This window comes from Rhinolophus sinicus, linkage group LG03, assembly GCF_036562045.2.
Source record: "Rhinolophus sinicus isolate RSC01 linkage group LG03, ASM3656204v1, whole genome shotgun sequence".
NCBI classification, from domain to species: domain Eukaryota; kingdom Metazoa; phylum Chordata; class Mammalia; order Chiroptera; family Rhinolophidae; genus Rhinolophus; species Rhinolophus sinicus.
Window position 1 is genome coordinate 141,916,118 of NC_133753.1, and position 27,536 is coordinate 141,943,653.

At 36.5% G+C, this 27,536-nt stretch overlaps 1 protein-coding gene across 24 annotated transcripts in view; it reads left to right on the forward strand.

The window, feature by feature from the left end:
* Positions 1-27,536, forward strand: part of MEF2C (myocyte enhancer factor 2C) — a 167,885-nt gene that overhangs the window by 81,633 nt on the left and 58,716 nt on the right. For all 24 annotated transcript variants that reach the window (XM_019734219.2, XM_074328749.1, XM_074328752.1 and 21 more), the window contains one exon: positions 8,176-8,379. In XM_019734219.2, the coding sequence (XP_019589778.1) occupies positions 8,176-8,379 (204 nt within the window). The remainder of the gene's footprint in view (positions 1-8,175; positions 8,380-27,536) is intronic.

The following is a 27,536-nucleotide window of genomic DNA, read 5'->3' on the forward strand; positions in this document are numbered from 1 at the left end:
AGTTGGCTGCAGCATCCACACAAAAGGAGCTTTGGTTTATTGTCCGAACGTAGAAACCAGCTTTCTCTCAATTTTAGTATTACTAGTACTATTTTTTTTTACTTTAACCTAGAAAGCTATCCTTACATTAATTAATGTGTTCTGTACTACTCTGCTTGACTCATCAGAATTGCTGACAGTTTTTAATGGTCCTGTACACTGCTCAATGAACGGTTGACCAGGTCCATGCTGTGCTGAATTTCAGCCTTGAAATGCATCTAAAAGAGGAAAGGAACACTAAGGGAAGGGAAGATAAATTTTGTGTGCAAAGGGTTTTCTCTTGCTAGTTCAACCAGGGACTAGTTTTGTGACCTTGGATAAGGCAATTCATGTCCTTGTTTATAGTATCCTCTGAGAAATGGGCGTGACAAACTGTGTCTGATAGTAACTTCAAAGAGATAACTGTCAAATGTGGTGAGATAACTTATAAAGTCTTCAAACTTCTTAGAAAAAAGTTCACAAAACACAGTAAACACTCTTATCTAAAAACAATTATAAGAAATATGATACGCTCCAATTTCACCAACAAACCCACACACATAATTTGACTCAGTCCAGTTTTTCTCCTATTCAATTTTATCAAACATATGTTTGTACTGTAAGCTAATATGACAAAAAAGGACAAATAACTACATAACTGTGAAATTTTCCTCCCTCGGTGGCAAACTTCCTATTAACATAGTTTGAGTGTGCATAGAATTTTATTTTTATCCGTTCTTTTGGGGTTGCAAAAAAATGCATAATTCATCCATCTATCCATTCATTCATTCATTCAATAACTACCAAGCCAAATATTGTTCTAGGACTTCAGATTACGAGATCAGACAGGTGATATTCTGGGCTTTCAGGGAAAGTTCAGCGTCTACTTGAGAGAAACACTAATGTAGATATAATAATGGTAACACAAGTTGGCAGGTCCTAGGAGAGCAGTCTTTTACAGTATGTAACAAAAAGTGACTGAGCCTGACACATCAAGGAAAAATACTACCTACCTTGTATAGTGTTTCACTGTCAAGAAGTCACTTACACTTGTATTATGTCCCTTAGTTTAAGTCTCATAACAATTCTATAAGATGCCTATTATAACCTCTATTTTACAGGTGAGGAAACTGGAGTGCAGGTAAGTTAAACAGTTTACCCAAGGGCACACGCTCATAAATGTCAGAGCTCAGACTTGATTTTCAATTCCCATGTTTTTTCTTCTATACTACACTGCCCAGTAATGATGCATATATATTGCTTTTTTAAGAATAGTTTAGTAATGTGAATTTCCTATTTGATCAATCTGGACAGTTTTTTTCTGTGCATTTTCACCACTGCGTATAATTTATATTGTCTACTCAAGTTCTTTAGTCTTTTGTGTCTCTTCTAACTACAAAAAAAAAAAAATGACCATCTTTATTTCTTGGAATATGGAAATTAGAGGTGATTATATTGATGAGGCTGAATAACCAAAATATACAGCACTTTACAGAATGAAATTACAGAAAGAGATTCTTATTTTGAACCATATAACCATATCAGTCTAATCTTCCCCTTGATGCAAAAATCTATGCTGCTTAGGCATAGAATCTGAACATCTGAAATTTGTTGTAAATATTTTAAAGGTCTCTAATCCAACTTCCTGCTTAATTCAGGAACATCTCTATACATTTTTTGATATACAGCTTTACTTGAACATGTTCAAGAATGAATTGCTTCTTACTTCACGAGACTTGGTCCACTCATGGGTAGTTCTCATCACTAGGTTTTTCCTTATTTTGAACCTCTTCATGACTTGCAACACTACTTTCTAATTCTGCTCCATAGAACAAAACAGAATAACTCATCTGCCTCTTCAAATGGCCATAGGACTTCAAATCTTGGAAAGTGTTTGACATTTCACTTTAAACTTCATTTTTCTGGGTGAAACATTCCAGATTTCCTTAATGATTTCTCATGCTAAATGGTTCTCAGATCCTACATCAACCTGTTTGCCATTCTATAGCCTCTCTGTCAGTGTCTTCTTAAAATGTAATTCTCAGAACTGAATACAGTACCAAAGATTAGTTAATACTAACAAAAAGAAAATCATTAGGATAATTAATTCCCACATTGGAACACTATAACTTTAGATCCTTTTCCTAAAAGCACCTATTACATTGATTTTCCTTCAACCTGAGTTATGTGATTGTTTGGTGTTTTTTTTAATGGAAACGAAGACTGAAATTATCTCTGTTTCATCTTGTTGTTTGTGACCCAGCTTTCTGGTCTGTAGAGGGAGCTATGAATAGAGCTCTACCATATATTGGGCTGTCCCCCAGATTTATGTTACGTGCAGATCTGATAAGCATGCCATCCACATCTTCATCTTAACCAATGATAAAAATGCTGCCTGAGATAGGAAAGTTACTGAATTCTATGGAACTCTACTAGAGACTGTTCCCTTAACCTTGACATGATCAATTAATTTACACGTAAAATTACTGCCAGCTAGTCTCACATCTGTAATATTGTGATGAGAATTTCATGAAATACTTTGCCAAATACATGTTCCTTGAAAACCTGAACTCATTAGAAAGTTCAGTAATTTTTTACTTAATGAATGCAGTCATCCTGAACTCTTAGATCCTGTCCCCCTTTATCTCTGTACCCTGTGATTATAAAATTAAATTTTTATCTTCATACTTCTCCATCCTTCATGATGAGTCATCTGGGCAAGAAATAAAGGCTTTTCTCTGAATATTTTGAAATACTTTTTCTTGAAGTGTAGAGCATGTGTATATAGATAATATTTCTCTGCACACATTCTCTGTTACAAATTCCAAGATGGTATAATTCTTTTCTCTCAAGATTCCTGTCACTAACATGTCAAACTTTTTAGTAAAACATAATATACCCCAAAATCTCTTATTTTAGAGATTGTCATAAAGGCAAGTAAAAAAAAAAAGGTATCTACTTTTAGCAGAAAATTATATTGAGACATTTAGACTTTAAAATAGAGTATATTTCCATTCCATAATCCACTCCTTCAGCAAATGTTCATTGAGTGTCCACTGGTCAAAGTCAGTGTGAGGCCAGGGGTGGAGTCTTCAGGGAACTCAAAAACAAGCAGAAGCAGACTCATAAACAACCAACTCTATAATATTAGAATATTAGAATATCAGAAGCAGACTCATAAACAACCAACTCTATAATATTAATCAAGGTTTGTAAAAAGTTCTCTAGGACAACAATGCAATGAGGGAGGAATGAGTTTTAGCTGTGACAATGAAAGCTGCGTAGAAGAATCTGGCATTTAAACTAAGCCTTGCATGATGGGAACTTGCCAGTGGCCAGGTGGAAAGAGGAAGGACATAAAACTTTAGTCAGCTTTCACTGAGTACAAGATAAGAAATAACCAGTATGATAGGTTTCATTTCATATTCATCTTGATTGGGTTAACATCTACTGTGATTTCTCTTGCTCAGTCTAGAAAAAAAGGTCAGAAAACAAACACTGAAATCACCCAACTCTAAAAAGTACAATTTGAGATCATTTACACATGACTGAAAATATAACACTATTAGCCAAGTAATGCATTTTGTTTTAAGTAAAGAAAATTCCTTTTAAACATTATGGAATCAAATGACTATTTTTTTCTCCAGCCCTGAGAAAGAGACGTGAACAAGGGCGCTATATATACATAGTAGAAGCCCTAGCACCTAGCACAAATGTCTGACATAGAGAATGCTCAATAAATATTGCTTAGCATAAGGTGTGACATGTAGAAAATGCTCCATAAGAATTGCTTGAATTATTTTATCTTTCTGTGAATGGCTTTTCTTAATTTCTTTATAGCTGAATTACATGGAGTTGTATTTAATGAATGTGCCTTTTCTCAATTTCAAATTCTAAGTTCAATTCCTGATGCATATCTAGTACGTTTTAGAGTACATGTCAATATGAGATGTATGATGATTTAAACTTGAGGTTGCTGTAAAACTTAATATTGAAATATCTTAATACAACATCATCATTACATTTAGGGTTGTTTGCAGGGGTAAAGAAAGAACATTAAATGGTTAGTATTTAACCAGAGTCTTTTTGCTTTCCACGCATATATTACATATTAAGTCTCTTTAATTCTGAAAACTAAATTTCAAGTTCTAGTGCTCACTTAAATAATACTGACTTTATTCTCCTCTCAGTGTACCATGATTGGTGTAAACGCTCCAATAGCATTTAGAGGAGCATCTCTTTGCCAAACTACTGTAAAAACAGTTTTCCATCTCACCTAAGGTTCAAAATGTGTTACTGAAATAGAAATGGACTTGTCCCCATTACAAACTATTGTCACGCTACGAAAAATGTAATCATTACAATACATTATTATATTTAAGTATAAAAGCTCTGAATTGCAATCTGTCATTGAGTGGCATGTTTTAAACAAAGAGTAATATCCCAGATCTCTTTAGAAAGCTTAATGCTTAAAAACAATTTTATCTATCTATGAACAGTGAGAAAAAGCATTATAAAATGCATTTTGAGTATGCCATGAAGAATATGAACATAGTACAGAATTAAATTTAGAGCAATTAAGAGTAGATTTTGAAGATATTTTCTTAAATGCTTTAATATAGTCATTTCAGTTTGCAGTTTTAATGAAAAGAAGCTACATGCACTGACTTTTTGACAGGTATTATTAAATAAGTATGCATTATCCAGAAGCCTAGTTGGTTACACAAAAGTTGAGGAGTACCTAAAAGTAAACACAAATAGTGGTTTTAATGATATTTCTGTGCTGAAACGTACTTTGATGGTAAGTGTCGTAACGTGCTAAATTCTGAGGTTTGAGTATAACAGAAACCATACCATATTGAGACATTCCACCTACAGTTTGTGGTCATGAAAGTCTGATTACAAGTGGTTTTAGATATAGGAAAGTATTTTGGATCAGTGCCTTGTGTATTGAACCTACTCTGTAGCCTATTTCAATGTGCATGTTTATTTGTATAACTAAATTGCATATAAAGGAAATATTAAGAGACATCTTGTATAAATCTACATAATTGATGATTATGCTTTTTTATCCATTCCAAAATGACAGTTTTATTTAGTTCATCCTTAATACTGATTATGACTCATCTGAATGAACCAGGGTAAAACATTTTCTGAACTAATACAATACCAAATATGAAAATAAAACACTAACTATATTTTATTAGAAGCACTTTAGTAAAACAATCAAAAAACATAAAATAGAAGGTGAGACATTGGCAATTATTACAATGAAAAATTGTCCAAGTTAAAATGTAAATAACGTATCTGAGTACGTATTGACTAGCTATGTGGGCTGGTAAATACCTAAATGCTGTTTTCCAAACAATGATCAGTAGGGATTCCATAGTTCAGCTTTATCTTTCGATCAAGAATAGTAAGATTCTCAGATAGCCTTAATTAGTAGACTCTTCAACCCACCAAGACATATTTTGTAAGTTCTTCTTTTCTTGTAAGTCATCTCAGAAAGGAATGGGAACTAAGATTTATTGAGCTTCCACTTACAGCACAATGCTTGATACTGTACATATGTTATTTTATATAACCCTCACAGCAATGCTAAGAGTGGGTGTTCTTTGAATTTTACAGTTGAAAAAGCAAACAAATATCAAACTCAAAGAAGTTAAGTGAATTCCTCATGACTAGTAAATAGCAGATTCAGCCTTGAAATCCAGGGTCCTGTGAATCTCAGCCCCATGTCCTTCCTTTTCTACCAGGCTGCCTTCAATACAAATATGATAAAACAATATAATTATTATTAAGTATAGATTTTTCTTTTTAAAAGTTCTATTTATGAATTGCTAAAACATTCATGGGAAAAATCTGTCGCATAATTTTATATAACATGGTCAATTTGATATTTCTAAAAACTTCACGTAATAGTTTTCCCTATTTAGTTTTTGTACTAGATAGCTTTACCACATGCCCATCTGTGTCTGCCATTCTTGGCACTGGGGGTACAGCAGTGAGCAAAATTAAAACGGCAGGTGCCCTTGAGGAACATGCACTGTAGTGGAAGAGACAGACATTAAACAAATAATCACACAGAAATACACAAATTGTAAAATATGACAGGTCCTATTAAGGGAAAATAAAGGGTGATGAGTAAAACAATAGGTATTAACAAAAGTGTGGAGGAATGAAGAGACCAGGAGGCCAGGTTGTGTGTCTGCTAGTCCACAGTGCCTGTCAACACGTTTATTTAGGGGTGTAGGACAGAGGGATTCAGAGTTCACCCTGACGTCTCTAGTTTGGGTGACTGAGTTTATAAGGAGATGGGGAATCTGGGAGGGAGAGCAGATTCAAGGGGGAAGATAATGAGTCTGAGCTTCAGGGGTGTTGAGATTCCTAGGACATTCAGAGATAAGACTTAGCACTGGAGGACCTCCATTGGGTGTCTGGAGACGAAGAGAAAGAGAAGGAGTGATAATCTAGATTTAGGAATTACACACAAATAGGTAGTAGATAAAACTGAACTGGCCTCTGCTAGATGGGTTGAATTTGAACATGAGAGGGGGAAAAATGTAAATATCATCCCCTTTGAAAATAATAACTATTAATAAATCAAGTTAGCATTTCCCAGAGTATATGCTTCAAAAACTTAGGGGGCTGGGAGATGGGAGATGAGGGTAAGGGGGATCAAATATATGGTGATGGAAGGAGAACTGACTCTGGGTGGTGAACACACAATGAGATTTATTGATGATGTAATACAGAATTGTACACCTGAAATTATGTAATTTTACTAACAATTGTCACCCCAATAAATTAAAAATAAAATAAAATAAAATAAAGATGAAGAACTTGTTCCCCCCAAAAAAATGATAGTAAAAATCATTTTACTATCAAAATAAATAAACAAAAGCTCCTCAAAATAAATAAACAAACAAAAGCTCCTCAAAATAAATAAACAAACAAAAGAAACAAATGTTCTGTCAGCAGCAGGTTTAGGAAGCAGGTTAAACAAAGTTTAAAAGGTTTCTCAGCTTTTAATATACCAGTGTGCCTCATTTCCCAAATGTCTTGAGCCATTGAACTTTTTCTATAAAGGAGTATTTTATGGAAATGATATTCTACAGAAGACCTGCTGGGAAACATTGGGCCATATATAAGGGCTTATAATTAAGTATGTACATGATTTTAGGTGGGCAAACTGGAGTTTAATCAAGAGAGGACTGAAATTGGGAATTGTGGAATATATGTTTGCATTTGGTAGCATTGGCAGGAAGTATTTGAAGCCAGAGAAAGGGAGCTGTTACAGAGGGCCCATCAAGAAAAAGGCAGTGCAGAGTGAGGTTTTTAAGATTGGGATGAATTGAGGAGGGAATGATTCCAGACAGGGAGATCATCTAGGACAGGAAGCTGATAAGGACGTGAACGATAGAGCCGCCTGGGAAATAGACAAGAAAGTGTGAACCTGAGAAACATTTTGAGGGAAGGAATTATGGGACTTGGTAATAGATTAGATTAAAAAGAGGAAAAGGCATAGATAACAGTACAGTTTCTGGCCTGGGAGAGGAAGAAAGATACACAGAAGAATGAAACCAAAACCCTAACGGTATTATAACTAACGTACTTCCCAATTCCCCACTGGATTTCTAGAAAACAGAATACAACACTGTCTGAAAGCATAGTCAGTCATATCCCTTCAGTTGTTTTGAATTAAATGGCATGATTTAAGCAATTTTGAGAATTTTTGAACACAGATTTAAATGCTATGTTTATAATGTCATGTCCAGTGTTCAAGTGGTCAAAAAAAAAAGCTCCAAACTTAATTATAATGGAAAAAGGTTAGCCATGCTGAAATTAATTTTTTTAATCTTAAATTGTTCAAAGAAACATGAACAGTATCCTGGTCACCTTCATTAAAATTTCCAACATTAAATCTGGCATTTACAGTTTCACATTCAGCAACAAGCTAGAAATCACACATTTTCAAATTCTGAGCAGAAATTAGTTTTAGATTTATTTGCTTTCTTTCCAAATGTGTTAGTGCCCAAGGGTTCTGACAATGGCACACTTTGTTTTACAAAGGGGGAAAAAAAGTACTGTTTTTTTTAAAAAAAAAAGTATGATTTCATTTTTCTTTAAAAAACTTGCGTGCTTTCGTTTTTTCAGGTGACATTTACGAAGAGGAAATTTGGGTTAATGAAGAAGGCCTATGAGCTGAGCGTGCTGTGTGACTGTGAGATCGCTCTGATCATCTTCAACAGCACCAACAAGCTGTTCCAGTACGCCAGCACTGACATGGACAAGGTGCTGCTCAAATACACGGAATACAACGAGCCACATGAGAGCCGGACGAACTCGGACATCGTGGAGGTGAGTGCGCATGCGTAGTTGGTGACCCCAAACTTCGGCAGAGCCACGGGTCGTTTGGACCCCCCCCCCTCCACATACGTATACTCACGAGCACAACCTTCCTTTTGCTAAGATGTACATATTCCCACAGTTGTCCCCAGGGCTATCACCCCAACTAATACTCCACCCTTTCTCCCTCAAAATGCAAATTAGAATGACATGATAATAGGGACAATGTAAATCGTGAATCGGGTCCTTGCTAGAATTCAGGCACCGGTGTCAAATTATTGGCCTCATCCTTCGTGAGTCATCATTGTCGACGGCTGTCAGGACACCAGAATTGGGAACTGTGGCCAGGGGACAGCTCACCCCCATTTTAGATGACTTATGATTTCTTTTAATATAGACTAGTTTCCCAGCATAGTCAAAGGAAAAAAAATTTTTTTGAAATGAGCTAACCCCAACCTTACACTTCACTTTATTTTATGTCTCTTCTTTCTAATTAATTTTCCCTAATGCATTTTTGCTGGAAGAATAAAGACACTTCTTCTCCTAGATATGTTTTTCCTGCAAATTATATAGTTTAATATAGCAGTGGAAACTGTTAGTATACATGGAATCAGAAATCTGAAGAAAACAAATTTCTAAATGTTGGTTCAATGTTTCACTAAAGTCAGATTTAAAACATTGTTTTATTGTGCCAAATATAAATAAGCACCACATTAAAGCTCAAAAAATGTTTTAGGTTTGTTAGTATCATTGCCATACAATTTTAAATGCTTCTTGCATGTATCCTACTTTAATGTTATTGCCTTACAAGTACCCTTCACAAGCAATGAATACTAAACCAAAAAGAAAGAGGGCTATTGAGGACTATCCCCATCTGTGTATTTTTCCCACCTACCTATGCTCCTCATCTCCTAGATTGTGTCTGCTTTCCTAGGAATGAAAAAAAATTAGTGTTTCAAAAATACGTAGGCAGAGCCAGTTTGCCAGATTATAAGTCATTCTTGCCATTTCTTAGACTGGTTCCACATTATGAAAAAAATCTAGTACTATTCCTGATCAAATTAATCTGCTTTCACATCCATCTTCCCTTGATTTGTTATGATTGTCTAAGACTAACTCTCATTTCTTTGCTTTTATTTGGAAGGTTTTTTAAAGTATTGTGCTAATCAGGTTTTAAAGTTGTTGTTTTTTTTTTAATCTTTGCCCAGCAAGGCCAAGCAAATAATTTCAGAGAAAAAAAAAAGTGAATTATAATGAGACCTAATGTGGTATGTGTTTAAAATACTTTCAGATTTGCATTACTGCATATCATTTTAGGTTTTCATTGACTAATGATTTTAATTGTGCGCTTGCCTTGATCTTGAAATTTAAGATCATTTATAAAATTTGCCTATTATGTATTTCAGGTAGTATTTTATTTATGTACACATATAAATGTGAAAAAAATTAAAGAGAGATGACTGTGAACATCACTAATCAGTTGTCCAATCTCATAGGTACTTTCGTGTGTGTGTGTGTCTGTCTGTCTGTCTATCTATCTATCTGCCTGTCTATGCATGCTTGTATACATTTAACATAAGTTCCAAACACAGAACTCTATATTCAAAACTCCATCTCATTACCAAAATCATTACAACAAACATTTCAGGGTAACAAAAGAATTTGAGTTGGAATTTGTTATTAGACTTGAACTGTGCCAGTTTTTAATATGATGTAAAATGCAGTAGAACCATATTAAACGAGTTGAAAATTTGTTGACTTTGAAAATCTACTCTCTTAAAGGAGTTTATAGTTTAGAAAACTCATCTAATGAGGGTTTTGGTTAACAATATCCTACGTGACTTAAAGAAACCTTAAAATTTCACATGCTGTAAAGACTTTCATATTCTTGGACAGATGGGCATCTGAGCCAGACTTCTTTACAGGCCATCAGAAGAACACTGGGTTGAAAATCAGAGGGCTGGCATTTGAACCTTTGTCTTGCAGAATCTTGCTTCACAACATAATTCCTTAAAAAGTGATATTTTTTTAATTAAAGTTTATTGGGGTGACAGTAGTTAGTAAAGTTACATAGGTTTCAGGTGTACAATTCTGTAATACATCATCTATGTGTCATCACATTGTATGTTCACCACCTAGCGTCACCATGTATTTGATTCCATTAACCCTCATCTACCACCCCCCTCCCCAATACTTTTAAAAGAGCATAAAGCAGCAGTTCTATCTTGGATTTAACATCAATAGAGTATAGTTCTGAATCTCTGAAAAAGACATTAGGGGGTTGCTAGGACAAATCTAAAGATTCCATGGCTTGATTCTTTGGATGAAAGTAACAAGTTATAAGTCTAACACGTGTGAGTCTGCCCTGCTCAATTACCTGGATCACATATTCTTCACCTACTTGCCTTTTCCACACTTTAGGAATAAAAGAGATGATGGAGAAAGAAGTAAAGTGGGATCCCCTGAGTTCGATAAGATTTACATCACCTCCACATGGAGTCTTTTTCAAAGTGCTGTTCGTTGAAACCAGTATGCGTGGGATTCTTGGTGGAGAAGAGGGGATCTGAGTGGGAATCTGCATTTATAACAAGTTTCCCAATAATTTTTATGCACACCGAGTTTGAAAACCTCTGCAGCACTAAGACATAAATTGTGTTAGAGGCTGAAAAACCTGTGATACATCAGGGACTTGAGGAATCTGTTCTTGGAATGGATCTAACATGAAGTTGAGAGTTCAGGTAGTTTACTACTCCTGGGTAAAATTTTAAATCCTATTTATTTTAATTTAATGGAATACATTTAACTGAGTAAGTTTAATGAGGAGCATAATATGTTTCACGAAGGGTCATTAGTTTTATATTTCCCATTTGGACCATTACCTCTCTCCCTTAACCCTCTGAAAACAGTTTACTCATAAGAAAAAAAGATTGATGGGGAGAGAGAAATAATATGATTCCCAGCATTTAAACTGAAATATAAATTTCTGGGCCATACCAGAGTAGTGTTACAGGGTCATAGGAAATTGTACAGTGCGTGGGTGTTGAAAAAGATTTCCTTCTTTTAGCAAAAAAGCTCTGCGTAATTATCATGTCTTCGCTTGATAATTAGCACTACTGTTACAATGGCACAAAGACTTACAAAGACTTAGACTGAGAGAGTTTTTTTTATTATTATTATATTATAATGCAGCTTGAATATCTGTTTAGATACAATATATAAATATGCCAGATTTAGTAAATGTGTTAAATTTTTAATCCATTGGTTTAAAAAAAAACAATTATGGTATTAAAAGCATTTTCTTTGAAGAAAGTCCATTTTATTTAATTCTGTGACAAGTATACTGGATATTTACCCAAAATGCTAGTTTATGAGGCCATTGAAATTCAATAGGGATGCTGATGGTATTAAGGAACGGCCCCCTTCATGTCTTCTAACTGTCTAGCTCCACTCCTGGTTCTGTTAGCTGCCTTTCTACCCTTGTAGTTGACATTGGGCTGTAAGGGAAATAATATGATTCCCTGCATGGGCTCCGTTCCTGGAAGATGTGGTGTTGAGCACATCAGGGTGACTTAAAGAACACAGATCCCACAGGACATGCTTCTAGGCCATTCCTTCACTTAGCAACAGTTTAGCAAGTGCCAGCAGAAGCTAGGCATTCTTGTTAAGGATGTAAAACATATAAAAATCAGTTTAGGAATAATTAGAGGGCAAAGGAGTACAAGCTACTGAAAGGAAGGCATAAGCTAAACAATTTATCAAAATTTGCATTCAAAAAGGTGGTTGATCACCAGATCATTTCAGGTGATGCTTGGAGTCACAGACAGGTTACCTTCAATTCCAGCACGCGTTTTCTAACCACAGAACCCATAGGGGAGTGTCACATGGGAGGGACCCTCTCACCCTTCTGTGACGCAGTGATTCTATGGAGCTATTCATCCAATTTGGGTCAGTCGTCCAGTGACTAAGTGTGGAAGGGAAGTAAAGCACGAGGTCCTCTGCTATTTTCTAGGAAGTCAAAAAGATAGATGTGACTCCTGCAGAAAAAAAAACCTTTTATCCTGAGACAGTAGAGGATTACTTTTTTTTTAATGCAAAAATGGGCAAGAAGAGTGTGGGGAGAGTGAAGAGGAGAGTAAGAGATGATATTTACATGAAATTTTATTTTCTGTCACCTGAATCCTATTTGAATTTAAAACCTTCGAAGAGTAGTTTGTTCTAGCAAAATGTGTTCTTGCACAGACGTAATTAAGGCCTGAACTGGGACTGGAAAGGCCTTAAAATAGATTATAAACTTTATTGTTTCACAGTGATACTAGAGGTTATCAATAAGCTAACTACCTCTGCATAGTTTGGTAAAAACTGGTTCGTGCCATTTTTGTTGAAAAGCAAATGCAGCAAATAATGAAAGACGACTTCCTTTACAAACTCTGCATTACAAAATTTGGGAGGAGGTGTAAACTATGAAAATGTATCTGTTTAGCTTGAGCTCTCTTTATATCTAAACCAATTAAATAGGTTTTAATTTTATACTTAGAAAAATATAGATATATAAAATTATTTGTATGTATGCCTTATGGATGGATTTACACACAGATACTTTACTTAAAAAGAAAAAGTACATTTGCTTGTTTGATTATTGGTTGAATTTTCATTCTTTCTTGTGTTCACTGAGCAAAGATTGGCTGAACTCCTGACGTGCTATGTGCCATGAAATGCCTGGACATACAAGCAGAAACAAGGCCCCTCAAGGGCTCTTCGTCCTTAAGGTTGCTCACAAGGCCATGCATGATCTGGCCCCTGTGTTTCTCTTCCTCTCCAACCTCATCTTTTGTTATTTCCCTCCAGCCAACCTCCTCCCACCACTCCCATCCTATACTTGAGTCTCCTAAACATGTTTATATCCCTCAGCTTCTCCAAACCGTATCTGTTTTGTCTTCAATGTTCCTTACTGGCCTTTCTTGGCTTTTCTTTATCATTCATTCAAGTCAGGTCCCAATTTATACTTTTAGATAGCCGTCCTTGAACTGCCCTGAAACTTGTGTTAGATCTTTTCTTGTATTTCAGTCATAATCTGTTCAGTTGTCCCCATGAAAGCCCTATGGAAGCTGTTTTCCAATTGCCTCTTTCATACTAGATTTTAAACAGTGCACATTTTGTTGGCCATCCTATCTCCAGGGCTTAATGTGATGTCTAGAGATTGTTAGGCCCTCGGAAAATATTTGTAGGATAAATAAAGAGGGGTAGACAGTTACAACAGGATATATACAAGTGATTATCATATAGTGTAATGGTACTCATTGAAAGTATGAAAAATGTTTTCATGGCTGCGATGAAGCAGTTTATTAAAATTTGATCAATTTTATCAAAGTACTACCAAAAACCTAAAATAATCCAGATCTGTGCTACCTAATGCAATAGTCACTAGCTACATGCGGCTATTCACATTTAAATGAATCAAAATTAGATAAAATATTCAATTCCGTTTCTCAGTTGCACTGGCCACAATTCAAGTGCTCGACAGCCATATGTGGCTATTGACTACCGAGTGCGACAGGGAAGATGTAGAATGCATTGATCGTCACAGAAATTTCTAGGGCATAGCACTGGTCTGGGTGGAAATGTGAAAAGGGAGGCATTTACACTGTTCTCAAATTAACGCCAACATTCATTCTTCCATGTAAAATTTGAGGAGTGCATTTCAGAGGTGAAGGACTGTGTAGCCTTGAGATGTTAGAATCCAGAGCATAAATGTTCAGTTTGAGAGACACCAATTGGGAACAAACTAAAACCACATTTTACCCCTAAACCAGTAACCACAGAGTCAATCAGTTAAGCTTACTACCTGGTCAGAAACCCCCGGCAAAGGCATTCAGACTAACAAAGAGCACTAACCACATGAGCTTCCTATTGGGTGCTGTTTTTTTTTTTTTTTTTTTTCATTTTTTAGTTTTTTTTAACCATGAAATTTGAGAAGGGAAAAACGGTAGGTCTTTCCTGTCACTATTTTATTTTAAATTTACTTGAAGCAACATGGGCCAGTATTTAACTTTATAATTAAGTAAATTCATTGTCTTCAGAAAAGAAATTTTTTTCTTCATGCAGGAACTTAGAAACATAATGTTCTTCAGGAGCATTTAAAATCGTTCTTAGGTTACTATAAAATATAATTAAAACAGTTCTTAGTGCAGGTAGCTCAGTAACTCTATTCTGTCCTCTGTTAAAGAAAGTATATAATTGCTTTTGTTTTTTGTTTCTTTTTAAGGTTTTTATTAAAAATATAGCTAACATAACAATATTATATTAGTTTCAGGTGTACACAATAGTTATTCAACATTTATATACCTAAACAAGTGATCACCATTATAAGTTCAGCAACCATCCAACACTACCACACTATCACAATATTATTGACTATATTCTCTATGCTGTACATTACATCCCCATGACTTATTTGTTTTGTACCTGGAAATTAGGACCTCTTATTCCCATTCAACATTCCCCCTCCTTTTAATTTTTCAATTACAGTTGACATTCAGTATTATTTTATATCAATTTCATGTATACAGCATAGTAGTTAGACATTTATATAATCTAAGAAGTGATGCCCCACTTAGCACTATACATAGTTATTACCATATTATTGACTATATTCCCTATTCTTTATTTTACATCCCCATAACTATTTTGTAACACCAATTTGTACTTCTTAATCCCTTTACCTTTTTCACCCTGACCCCCAACCTCCTCCCGTCTCTCACCCCAACAAATCTAGTACCCATCTGACACCATACATAGTTATTACAATATTATTGACTACATTCCTTATGCTATACCCTACATCCCCATGACTACTTTGTAACAACTAATTTATACTTCTTTATCCCTTCTCCTTTTTTCACCCACACCCTCAACCCCCTCCCATCTGGCAACCATCAAAATATTTTCTGTATTTATGAGTTTGTTTCTGTTTTGTTTGTTTATTTTGTTCCTTAGATTTCACATAAAGTAAAATCACATTGCATCTGTCTTCTCTCTCTGACATTCTACTCAGCACAGTACTCTCCATGTCCATCCAAGCCACTGCAGATGGCAAGAGCCCATTCCCTTCCATGGCTGAGCAATATTCCATTGTATGTATGTACCACCTCCTCTATCCATTCTTCCATTGACAGACACCCAGACTTCCTCCATATCTTGGCTATTGTAAACAATGCTGCGGTGAACATATGGATGCACACATCCCCGTGAAGTACCTTTTTATTTCTTCGAATAAATACCCTGAAGTGGGATTACTGGATCCTTCTTTGTCTTTTCTTATAGCCTTTATTTTAAAGTCTTATTTTGTCTGGTATAGTATTGCTACCCCAGCTGTTTTTGTTTCTTTTCATTTCCGTTTTCATGAAATGTCTTTTTCCATCCCTTTACTTTCTTACTGTATGTCTTTCAATCTGAAGTGAGTCTCTAGTAGGCAGCATATGTAAGGGTCTTGTTTTTTTATCCATTCAACCCTCCTATGTTTTTTGATTGGGGCATTTAATCCATTTACATTGAAAGTAATTGTTGATAGATATGTAGCTATTTCCATTTTAGTATTCATAATTTTGATTTTTTTGTTCCATCTTAAAGAAGTCCCTCTAATATTCCTTGTCATACTGGTTTGGTGGTGATGAGCTCCTTTCGCCTTTTCTTGTCTGGGAAGCTCTTTATCTGTCCTTTGATTTTTAAATGCTAGCCTTGCTGGGTAGAATAGTCTTGTTTGTAGGTCCTTGCTTTCCATCACAATGTTGAATGTTTCATGCCAATCCCTTGTAGCCTGCAAAGTTTCTGTTGAGAAATCAGCTGACGATCTTATGGGAGCTCCCTTATAAGTTACAAGTTGCCTTTCTTTTGCTGGTTTTAGGATTCTATCTTTGTCTTTAAACTTTGGCATTTTAATTATAATGTGTCTTGGTGTGGACCTGTTTGGGTTCATCCTATTTGGGACTCTCTGTGCTTCCTGGACTTGTGAGTCTGTTTCCTTCGCCAGGTTAGGAAAGTTTTCCATCATTATTTCTTCAAATAGGTTCTCAATCCCTTGCTTTCTCTCTTCCCCTACTGGTACCTCTTTGATGAGAATGTTGTTGTGATTGATGTTTCCCCAGAGGTCTCTCAAACTATCCTCATTTTTTAAAATTATTTTTTTCTTTTTGCTGTTCCGATTGGGTATTTTCTGCTACCTTGTCTTTCAAATCACTGATTCGATCCTCTGCTTTATCTAGTCTACTAGTGTTTCTTTCTGTTGCATTCTTCATTTCAGTTCTGACTGGCTCTTTTTCATGGTTTCTGTGTCCTTTTTAATACTTGCTGTCTTTTTTGTTGAAGTTCTCACTATGATCATTGATCATACTTTTAATCATTGTGTTGAACTGTGTATCTGATTCACATTTTATTTGCCTCCATTTTGTTTTGTTCTTTTTCTGGATTTTTCTTCTGTTCTTTCATTTGGGACACTTTTCTTTGTTTCCACATTTTCACTGTCTCTCTGTGTTTGCTTGTATGTATTAGTCAGATCTGCAAATGTCTTCCAGTCTTGGATGGGTGGCCTTATGCAGTAGGTATCCTGTGGGGCCTTGTCACAGTCTTTCTGTTTACAAGCTCCAGGTACTCCAAGAGTGTCCCTTGTGTGTGTTATGTGTGCCCTCCTGTTATAGTTGAGCCTTGATTGCTGTTGGTATGTCAGTGGGTGGTATTGACCCTCAGTCTGACTGGCTGTGGGGTTTGGCCACATTCACAGCTTATGGGCTGCTCTGGGGCGGGGGGCTTACCATATGGAGTGGGATTCACCTTAGCAGGCTCTGATGCCTGTTGTAACACCCTTTGTATGTGCCTTTTGTGGAGGTAATTGGGCAGTGTCCTGCTGTGGTCTGAAGCCAACTTTGAAACACATTGATTCTGGGGCCTCTTGGGAGGGGCTCCAGTACAGGTCACTCACTGCCTGTGACCAGCTGAGGGGTACCTGGTAGGAGCTACAAAGCAATCTGCAGTTGTTTGCTGCCTGGGCTAAACCTGGAGGCATGTGAGAGAGGCCTCATTGCAAACCAAGGATGTCTGCCTCCAGTACCAGACCTGGGTAGCTCTGCAAAAAGCCAGGACACCCCAAAGCCTGCTGCTACCTGCTGGCTCCCTTAAGATTCTGATAGACCCTCATGCAGTATGCAAGTTGGGTAAGGCAGGGTCTCTGGTAGTCATTAGAGTGGTAAGAGTTGTGGTCACCAGGTTAATGTAAACTCTGGTTTGGTGCAGTGCTGAGCCTGGAGCAACTCAGCTAAAGCCTCAGAGCACACAAGGCCAGTCACTGCTGGCTGCCTGCCTGGAGCCTACTGGACTTTGATAGTTTTCAAAGAAAGAGAGCAAGACATGCTGGGCTGGCTGCTTGCGAAGAAAGTGCGTCTGGTGTGGGGGAGTTTGGTGGGGCGGGGTTCTATCAGAGCTTACCAGACCAATCATATTCAGATTTGGCCTGTGGGGAAAGGCCTAACACAGGAAGGATGGTTCCCAACTGCTCGCTACATGGGAGGAGGTCCCCTTACAGGGAAAATGGCAACTGTCTTCCAGCCCTCACCTTAAAGCCACACATATCTGTGCCCCACCCCACCCCCACATGCCTTCAACACCCGCTGAGTCACTGTCCCTCCACCGGAGCCCAAGGTGAGTGCCTACGAGCAAGTATGTCTGTGCGAGGGCCATTTAAGAGGACATCTGGGTTTCCCACAGCCTTCCATCCTACCCGGATGGTTAGAATGCCCACTGTTTTTCACAGCCAGATGTTGTAGGGGCTCCTCTTCCCTGCATGAATACTCAGGAGCCTGGTGTGGGGTTGGGGGGTCCCTCACTCCTCCAGTGGAAACTCTGTGGCTGAGAGATCCCTCCTGATTCTCATCCACCACACAGGTTTTGAGACTGTTCCATGTCTGTTCCGCGTCTTCACCCCTCCTACCAGTCTCAACGTGGCTTCTTCTTTATATTTTTGGTTATAGGACTTCTGTTTGGCTAGACTTCTGATAGTTGATTGTTGATTGTTCTGCAATTTAGTTATAATTTTTGTGTGTTCACAGGAGGACACAGGTACAGTGTTTATCTACTCTGCCATCTTGGGTCTCTCCTATACTTGCTTTTGAATAGGTAGTATTGAAACATGAAGAAAGGATTAGTATATTCCATAAAGATTTAAGCTTTCAATGTTGAGGCTTCCAAGAAAAAGGAGGAAAAGTGATTTTGTAAAAAAAAAAAAAAAGAAAAAAAAAAAAGAAATGGGCCTAAAAATGTGTTTATATTTCATATAACCTACAAAAATGGTGTTTTTATGTATCAAATTTTTATACATCAAATTTAAAATCCATTCTTAAGTAATGCTCTTGCTTAATTTGCATATGTTTTGTAACCATGAAAAGCTGTTTCACATCTCATTTAATAAGAAAATCATTGTTGAGCAAATAAAGTACACATTAGATTACTTAAATTGTATGCACAAGGCAGTAAAACTGAACTTTCTCTCATCTCTGTTATTAGGGCAACTTTAATAAGCATTAGTACTAACATAATCAACAGAAAATTATTTGATAATAGTTGGAGCAGAAAAGACAATAGGTTTTGAAATATAGCCTTTTTGTCAGTAATGTAACTTCTTTATAATTATTCATCATCATTATTTTACATGAACTTTTTTAAACCAAAGTCTTCATGTTTTGTTTTGATTCGCGTTTCCCCCAATATCTGAAAGTGAAAGGGGAAAAATATTTAGCCTGGATCATAATTGTCAATTTTTAACGATACTTACAGATTTCATGACATGTGAAACTTGGTGTTGGACAGTATATTTGATCCAAAAGTTGCATTCTAGCCATTGATAGCACCTGAGTAAAAGTAACATTGTTTGGCTTTAAACAGTATCAAATAAGGTATCAAACAGTAGAACATCCTTACTTCCTCAGGATTGGTTGCTGAATATATTCCTGTGAAATATTAAAAAGTGAAGTTTTAGGAATAGAGTCCTGCCTAGAGTAAGAATAAAAGACGGTGAGTCTTTTAATCAAAGCATGTTTGTTATTTCAATTACCTCACTGCATTTTTTTGAAATTATTATAAATCTATTTCTTTTTCCTAAAGGACATGATGATGTTTTATTTATTTCTGTAGCTCCAACGACCAGCTCAATTATAGAACATTATACATATTCAATAAATATTTAATATAACACATATATGTATGTGTATACATATAAACATCCTCACTGATGATCATTATTAAATTTACTAAGTTTTCGTTGAAGTCAGATATGTTTTAATAATAATAAAAGTGAGACTATTTCAAGTGAACCAGAGAAGAATAAAGGTTATTGCTGTGTAAAAAAACAAAACAAACAAAAAAAACCACAAATAGGTACAGAAGACTACACATAAAATATTACTTATAGTATTGGTAGAAAGTAAAAGACTTTTAGACCAACATACATTGATTCCTGGGCCAGGATCTGACAAGAGGGATCAGTGGGTCTCAAATGATACGCCTCTGGCCCAGTCTGAGTCAGTGGGGGGCAGGGGAGACCTGGCTGAAAGACTAATTCCGATTAAGTGGGTCTGGGGCAAGGCCCAAGAGTCTGTATTTCCAGGTGATGCTGATGCTGCTAGTCTGTGAACCAAAACTGAGTAGCAAAGGATCTAGACAAGGGGTGTCCAAACTGCGGCCCGCGGGCCAACTGCGGCCCGCAATCCATTTTTAATTGGCCCACAGCAAATTCCAAAAATATATTTAGCTTACTTAAATAAACCAGGTGAGGCAACACGTACTTCACCTCGAGTGAGTGGCCCGGCTGTTTGTGTATTTTACCACATATGGCCCTTGGTAAAAAACGTTGAAAAAAGTTTGGACACGCTTGATCTAGACTCTCCTTTCCGAGCATTTGTTTTCTCCAGCATGGAGTTTAAAAGTACATTTTTTTGAACATTTATTCTTTGTAGCTTTACTGAGAGTTAGAGTCATACCATAAAATAAAATTTTTAAGCTGAAATTTGGTGAAACTAATTTTTGAAAGCAAGAGTGTTAGGTTTTTGGAAATACACTATAAAAAGCCTGTCATTACTCAGTGAGCCAAGCTACTCGGTTGTTACCATCTCCTGGCCTGGTCCCTGGTCCCCTCCCTTGTGAATGCCTTCACTTGGTAGTGGTTGCTTGGAGCACGTGTTGAGAAAGATTCTAAGAACAGACTCGGCGGCAAGTATGATGTGATTGGTTAGGGGTGTGTGCCAGGAGTGCAGAGTAGTGGCAGCTATGCTTTCCTCATTATTCTCAGGGTCAAAATATTTCATCGGACCTTCTGGGAAAAGACTTCAGACTCCATCACTAAAAGGATAGGAATGAGGCAAATGCTGCATATGTATGCAATACATTGGGTGGATAAATTACGTTATTAGAAGTATATCTCATTTTACTTGTAGCTATTTGGCATATTATCCAGTCATGTCTCAACTGTATTTAGTGTATTCTATGTTACCCCGAAATGTAGCTACCTGACAGAAGTTCTGAATAAGGGAAAAAAATTCCCTGTCAATTATTTCTAAAGGTCATAGAGTTAATGACTAGCTGGGAAGTTAATTAGATTCTGAAAGCCTCTTCATATCAATTAAATCTCTTATCTTTATGTTTTAGTAAATAAACTCAGTAACTAGAGCTACTGTTTTAGGATAAGAAACACTGTAAACAGTAAACTGTACAATGGGTATTTGGGCTTTTCTCTCACATATAAGAAAACATTATTACAAAAAAAAAAAAAAACCTGATATACGAAATAATAATAGTAATCTTATTCCAGAATTTCTGAATTAGATCATTGATTTTTCAAAATAGCGTGCAAGGGCAGCCAGATGGTTCAGTTGGTTTGAGTGTGAGCTCTCAACAAGCTTGCCGGTTCAATTTCCCTATGGCATGGTGGGCTGCGCCCCCTGCAACTAAAGATTGAAAACGGCAACTGGACTGGTTGCTGAGCTGTGCCCTCCACAACTAGATTGAAAGACAACTACTCCGAGTCAATGGGACCTGGAGAAACACACTGTTCCCTAGGGTTTCCTAGGAATTATTTTCACTTTCCTTTCCCGAATCCACAGATATAAACTGTTTTCTGTTCTCCACGATGAATCATTTCCACAAAGTGATGGCCGATACTGCCAACCACCTGGGTTCAAGGAGCCGATTTTCCCGATTTCCCAACCAACTTTCCAACTTTTCTCGGGATTCAGGAACGGGAAAGCGAAAAAAATTCCTGAGAAAGGGTGGAAATTCCCTCCTGGAAACCCTACTGTTCCCCAATATTCCCCAATAAAATTTATTTTTAAAAAAATAGCTTGCAAATTACCCCTTAGTCATAAACAAATGTCATCACTGTGACCTCGAGAAAATTATTTCAGAGAGGAAAAACTAAGGTCAGAGTTACTCTGAGAATGAGCTGCTAATTTAAAACCACCTCCACTCTCTGTTCCATTTTAGTTCCAGAAACCAGACTCCTTTCAAGGTCATTGTGCACATTCGTAAATAAGTGATACATTTAATTCCTATGACCTGACAATGAACTAACCCATTCACTTCTGTCATGTGAATTCTCTTTGGATAATGTAACCAGATTTCAGATGAAATGACACAGATCTGTACTAATCAGTAAGGTAGCCACTGGCAACATGTGGCTATATTTAAATTAATTGAAATTAATTAAAATTAAAAGTTCAGTTCCTTAGTCTCACTAGCCACATTTCAAGTGCTCAATAGCCACATGTGGCTGGTGGCGCCCATGTTTGTCAGGACAGGTACAGAAATGGTCTTGACCCCAGAAACTTTTATTGGGTAGTAATTGACATAAGGGGGTGGAACTGGTGAATCTAGTGCTCTTGTTCATTGTGGTAACCAGCATGATGGTTGATGGATACAACCTAATAAAGGGCACAGCAGCTAGAGAGGATGCACATAGCCCTTTCATCTGTCATTCCTCCAGCAGGCATTTAGTGTATGCCCATGTGTGTCAGCATCTGTGCCAGGCCATTGAAATGTAGTCAGAAAAGCTGAGTCACTTAGTCAGTGTTTACTCCCAGGAACAGAATATTTGTTAAAGTAAATGTGATTTTGTGGAGCAAGATGAGGATGGAGAGAGAACACTGAAGTTGGAATGACCCTAAGAAGAGAAAACAGAGGAAGAGACAGGAAAGGAGAGACATGGGGGAAGCAGAAACAAGCTCGGCCCATTCCTTATCCTACTTAGGTATGTAAGAAATTATATCTTCCTCCAGGCTTCATGACTGGGTTCTCCTTCAGTGTGGGGTTGTGAATTAATTTCATGTGGGACAAAAAGAAAGCAGCGTGATTTTCCTAAAGAATGTTGTTGAAGCATTACCATGAGTTTACCTTGTAAATTTTGTGTTGAGGAAATAGAACTTTAAAATCCCCACAAATTTGGAGGGAAATTAAGTTCTAGTTATGGCAACATCACACACTAGTTCTCTAACCTGAGGCAAGTTATTTAACCTTCTTGGTCTTGAGATTCCTTCTCTGTTAGTGTTGTCGACCCTGATCTGTCTTCCTCACAGGGCTGTCATGATGATTACAGGCTATGAAAGATGTCAGAGCCCATTGTAAACTGTTAAGTTGTATAAGGCGCTTTTATTTCTGACATCAAGGGAAACGTTCTGGCAAGTAAAGCTGTTTAACCAAAAGAGAGAGAAACAGCAAATTCTTAATTTGGGAATAATTACGTAATATTTTGTGTTAAGTATATCATTTAATAAATATAGTGTTATTATATCAATACCTATAGCATTTTACGTAAGTTAAGAAGATTTACCAATGGCCAATGAATTGATTTTCTTTCTACAAGCATTTATTTTTATTTATTTATTTTTAGTGGCTTAAAACAGTGATAATATTTATTTTGCTTAGGAAGGTGCAGTTTGGGCAGAGGCTGTATACAAGGACATCTCATTTCTGCTCTGTTTAATAGCAACTAGCTCAGCTCAAAGGCTGAGGCCTAGAATCACCTTCCACAAGCATTTATGGAAATGATCTCTGTGCAAGGCTGAGTCCTTGGCGGCAATGATTATGACACATCCAGTGCCTCCAGGGCCAATAGTCCAGGGTGGACAAAACAGACACAGGATTGGTTCTTTCATTCAGCAAAGAATGATGAACATGAAAACCATTGTGCTAGTTACTGGTGATGCATCTGTGTGCAGTCTGAACAACAAGAATATGTAGAGTACAGTGGGATAACTGAGGTGAAAGAAAGCACTTACAGCTATGAGCACCTGAAAACATTTCATGGTGGATTACAGATGAAAGCATACCTTTGAATGATAAGTAGAATACATTGATAAGCTAAGCCAATCTGCAAGTCATTTAGTCCCATTTAAAGTAAAAGTGAGACTAATAAAGGTAATGACATATAGACATATAAGTGCATGTATATACATTTGTATGTAGTATATATGTACATTCAGCAGCCTTGATTTGGATTGCCATTGAATTTTTAAAATGTTTTTTCTGCAAACGTGTTTATAATTTTTCAGAGAAATTCTATAGGATATGAATTAGAAAAATGCAGTGAATGCAATTGCCTTTAAGTTTGATAAAAAGGTTCTCTTGCTAAGAATGGAAACCTTAAAGCTACATCCTACTTCCATCTTTAATTTTACAGATGAGGATTTCCCCCCTTACTCTGAATTCTAAAACATGATACATCTGGCTAAGAGGCTGGAAAATTGTTACACGCCTGTGTAACATTCTTATAACCTAATCAGTCTACAACTTTTCTCCCAGTTAAATCAGTGGAGAATGTTCTTTGTTTTTGTAGTCACTGTTTCACATAGTAACAGCTTGTTGCATTTTGGTCTGTTTGCCAGAGGGTAGGTTTATTTTTAAAACCCTGAACTCTGAATTTTTCTTTATTTTTCCAAGATTGAAAGCAGCTGAAATGCCTGGAGTTACAGGTTGAGGGCTGCTTTACAATATGTGAAGGGAAGCTTCTTTCCCTTCCATGTGTGTGCGCGCACGCACGTGCACGCAAGCTTAAATTTTTTTCCTAACAAATGTCTTCTAACTGGTAGTTGTCTAAAAATAGAAAACTGCCTAACTAAAAATAGCCTGGCTCTCAGTCGTGCCAAGGAAAATGGAGAGGAATAGGCGTGGAATAGAAGGCTGAGTAATCCAGTTCTATTCATTCAGAGAAACCTTTGAGAATGCTGGCGATGATAAAGTGCCCTCAAAAAACCACAGGCCCGACTCTCTCTTCAGACTTCTAGGTGCCAATAAACATTTTTGCCCGAGGATACTTTTTTTTTCCTCATAGGTTGTAAACATTTTCTGAAAGACAAGGCTTCATTTCACAGAAGCTAACAAACTGCCATAACAAACTAACTTTCCTAAGGTCTTATAAAAATTCATAATTGTGAGATGTATTTTAAAAGAGCATCTTAAATGAAAGTATTGTAAAATAATGTACATCGTGTGATAATTAAGAAGAAACTGTTATAATAAAAACTGTTTACTGCTTGCAATTAAATTCAAAATCTTCGAGTTTATCGCAAAAAGAAAACTATTCCTGAGATTCATTGCAGCTAAAGAGAGCAGCTGACTTGCTTCAGTTTACCTCCCTTAAATATAAAATTCTCTTATTAAGTATATATTCCATTGCTATACCAATATTTAGTCTCTTTCTTCAATTATAGTTTTCACCCCAGCAGATTTTCACTGTTTATTTTTTAAATGGAGTTGAAACTATTTTGAAAAATAACATTTCAAGAATAGGATGGCTTTCAGTTTAGAGAAATGGAATTCTGAGTAAGCTGTAAAAAAATACATAAGCCAGTTTTGCAATGGTAATGCTTTTTTTCTCTTTCTTTTTTTTTTCTTTTTGTTTTGTTTAAGTAATCTGAATAACCAGGTCAAACATAGCAACAGGGTGTGGAAATGTCAGCACAGTTCATGGGGTTATACGGGTCTGAGCATTGTTATGTCCAGTTCCTGTATTGCTGCTGGTGATAAGACTCTTCAGACAAAGGACGATAATTGATGGAAAGAGACTTAAATCATTGCTAGAAGAATCAAGGTCCTTGTATCTGTGTACATCGACTCTTCTGGTCTCCTTCCGTCTTGTAAAGCATTCTGTCGTCTTGCATGGTGGCCCCCTACTGCTCTTTGTAATGGATGCAGACCACAAGTGATTCCTTCATGCAGCATACAGGGTGTAATTGTGTCTGTGTGGTGTATTAGTAATTACCAAGCTGAATTCCCATATTGTATCTTTACTGCAGGCATGGAAAAATAGGACATACAACGCTGCTTGGCCATTTTCAACCTAGATAGTGAGCCACTTAGAGCTACATTCCAGGGACAAAGCCTTTTATATGTACACTTTAGAACAGAATTTCATTGTTGAGTCATTTGTGCTATGCCGGATAAATTCAATTTGGGAAATAATTACCTTTGATATTCATTTCTGACTCTTACAAAGCAAAAGTTTTGTAATACAGAAAATATTTGCTATTTTTAATTGCTAAAAATGTTTTAATATTACTAGATATATAGTGATATGAGCTATAATAGCTGTGGCAGACTGTTCACATAGAAACAATAGTGCATGAACTACTACGTATAACAGATTATATAAGATTCATAAACATTAAATAATATAATTGTTTTTGTAGCCTGTTTACCCTAAACAGTGATGTTTTCATATGCAATTTATTAACCTTGGCTCAAGCATTGTTAAACTTCAAAAAAAGCTGACAACAAATTGTTGTTACAGTAAACAGATATAAATTAATAATTAATTTCTTTGCTATAGAATTTGCCTCCATCCTTTATGTATTATGTAGCCGATATTGATTTGACTACCTCTTAATCACTGGGGATTTTAAATGTCTGCAGTATTATTTATCTGTAATTGAAGCCAAAATAACACAAGCAGGTTGGTTTAAATCAGAGAAGGTATATTTATTTTCTGCATCAAATGCTTATAATGACAGTTAAGAACTATTAACTATGATAGCAAAGAAGTTAATATGGCTATTTCATGAGTGATAACCAATGACTTTCGATTTATTTTGTGAATTAATTAAAGCATGCTAGATTTTAATTCCATTTTTACTTTCAAATTTAAAAGTGGCTCTCCAATCTGTATATTGTAGGAAGTTACTTCCACTTTTATCTCTAGATCTTTTTATTCAAGCAAGAATTATTAGACAGCTAGCGTGTACAGAAAGAACTTTATAGTGGTGCTAGGGGCGATATCAGTTTGGAAGACGGGGTCTGTGACCTGTTAAAGCTTACAGTCTGTTAAGGTAGAAAATACACATGTGAATTGGACAAAACATAAGAGGCACTATGAGCTTTTGGGGGGTAGGCATGATAGCGGAGCGTTTGGGAGTGTCAGTTCTGGAGCTAGACTGCCTGAGTTCTTATCCATGGCCACTGCTTACTAGTTGTATGTCCCCAGGCAAGTTACTTAGGCTCTCTGTGTCTGCATTTCCTCATTTGTAAATGGGATTTAACAATAGTGCCTAGAACATAGTTATTATGAGAGTTAAATAAATGAACATTTATAAAATGCTTGTAACAGAGTCAGGCACATAGTAAAGTTTATGGTGATGATGATGACGATGATGAGACCTTGTAATCAAGTCATAACTGCTAGGAAGTAAAATATTTAAAAGTCAGGAAAGGTAGGCATGAGAGGTAGTCACTTTTAGGCTCAAGCAAGTCAAGTTCAGAAAGATGGATATGAATTGATGAAGACGATATGGGCAAACTTTTCAAAAAGCCAGTTGTGCAAAGATCCACAAGACATGAGCAAGGGCATGAAAAATATTAGCGTCATAGAACTAGAATGTTCACTTAACGGAAGGAGCTGTAAGAAAGATGGCAAGGTAAATGGTAAGGATACAGGTAAATCAAGTGCTCTAAATTTTTGATGTGGAATTAGATGTAATACAGTAGGTAGGAGAAAGATACTGTATAGTGTCAAGCAGTACAATAGCATAATGACATCCAATTATTGAGGAAGATTCTACTCAAAAATGAAATTCTAGACAGAGCCATTTAGTTGTAAAAAGTGGAAGTGCCAAAAGATTTTAATTTTTATAAGTGACATATATGTG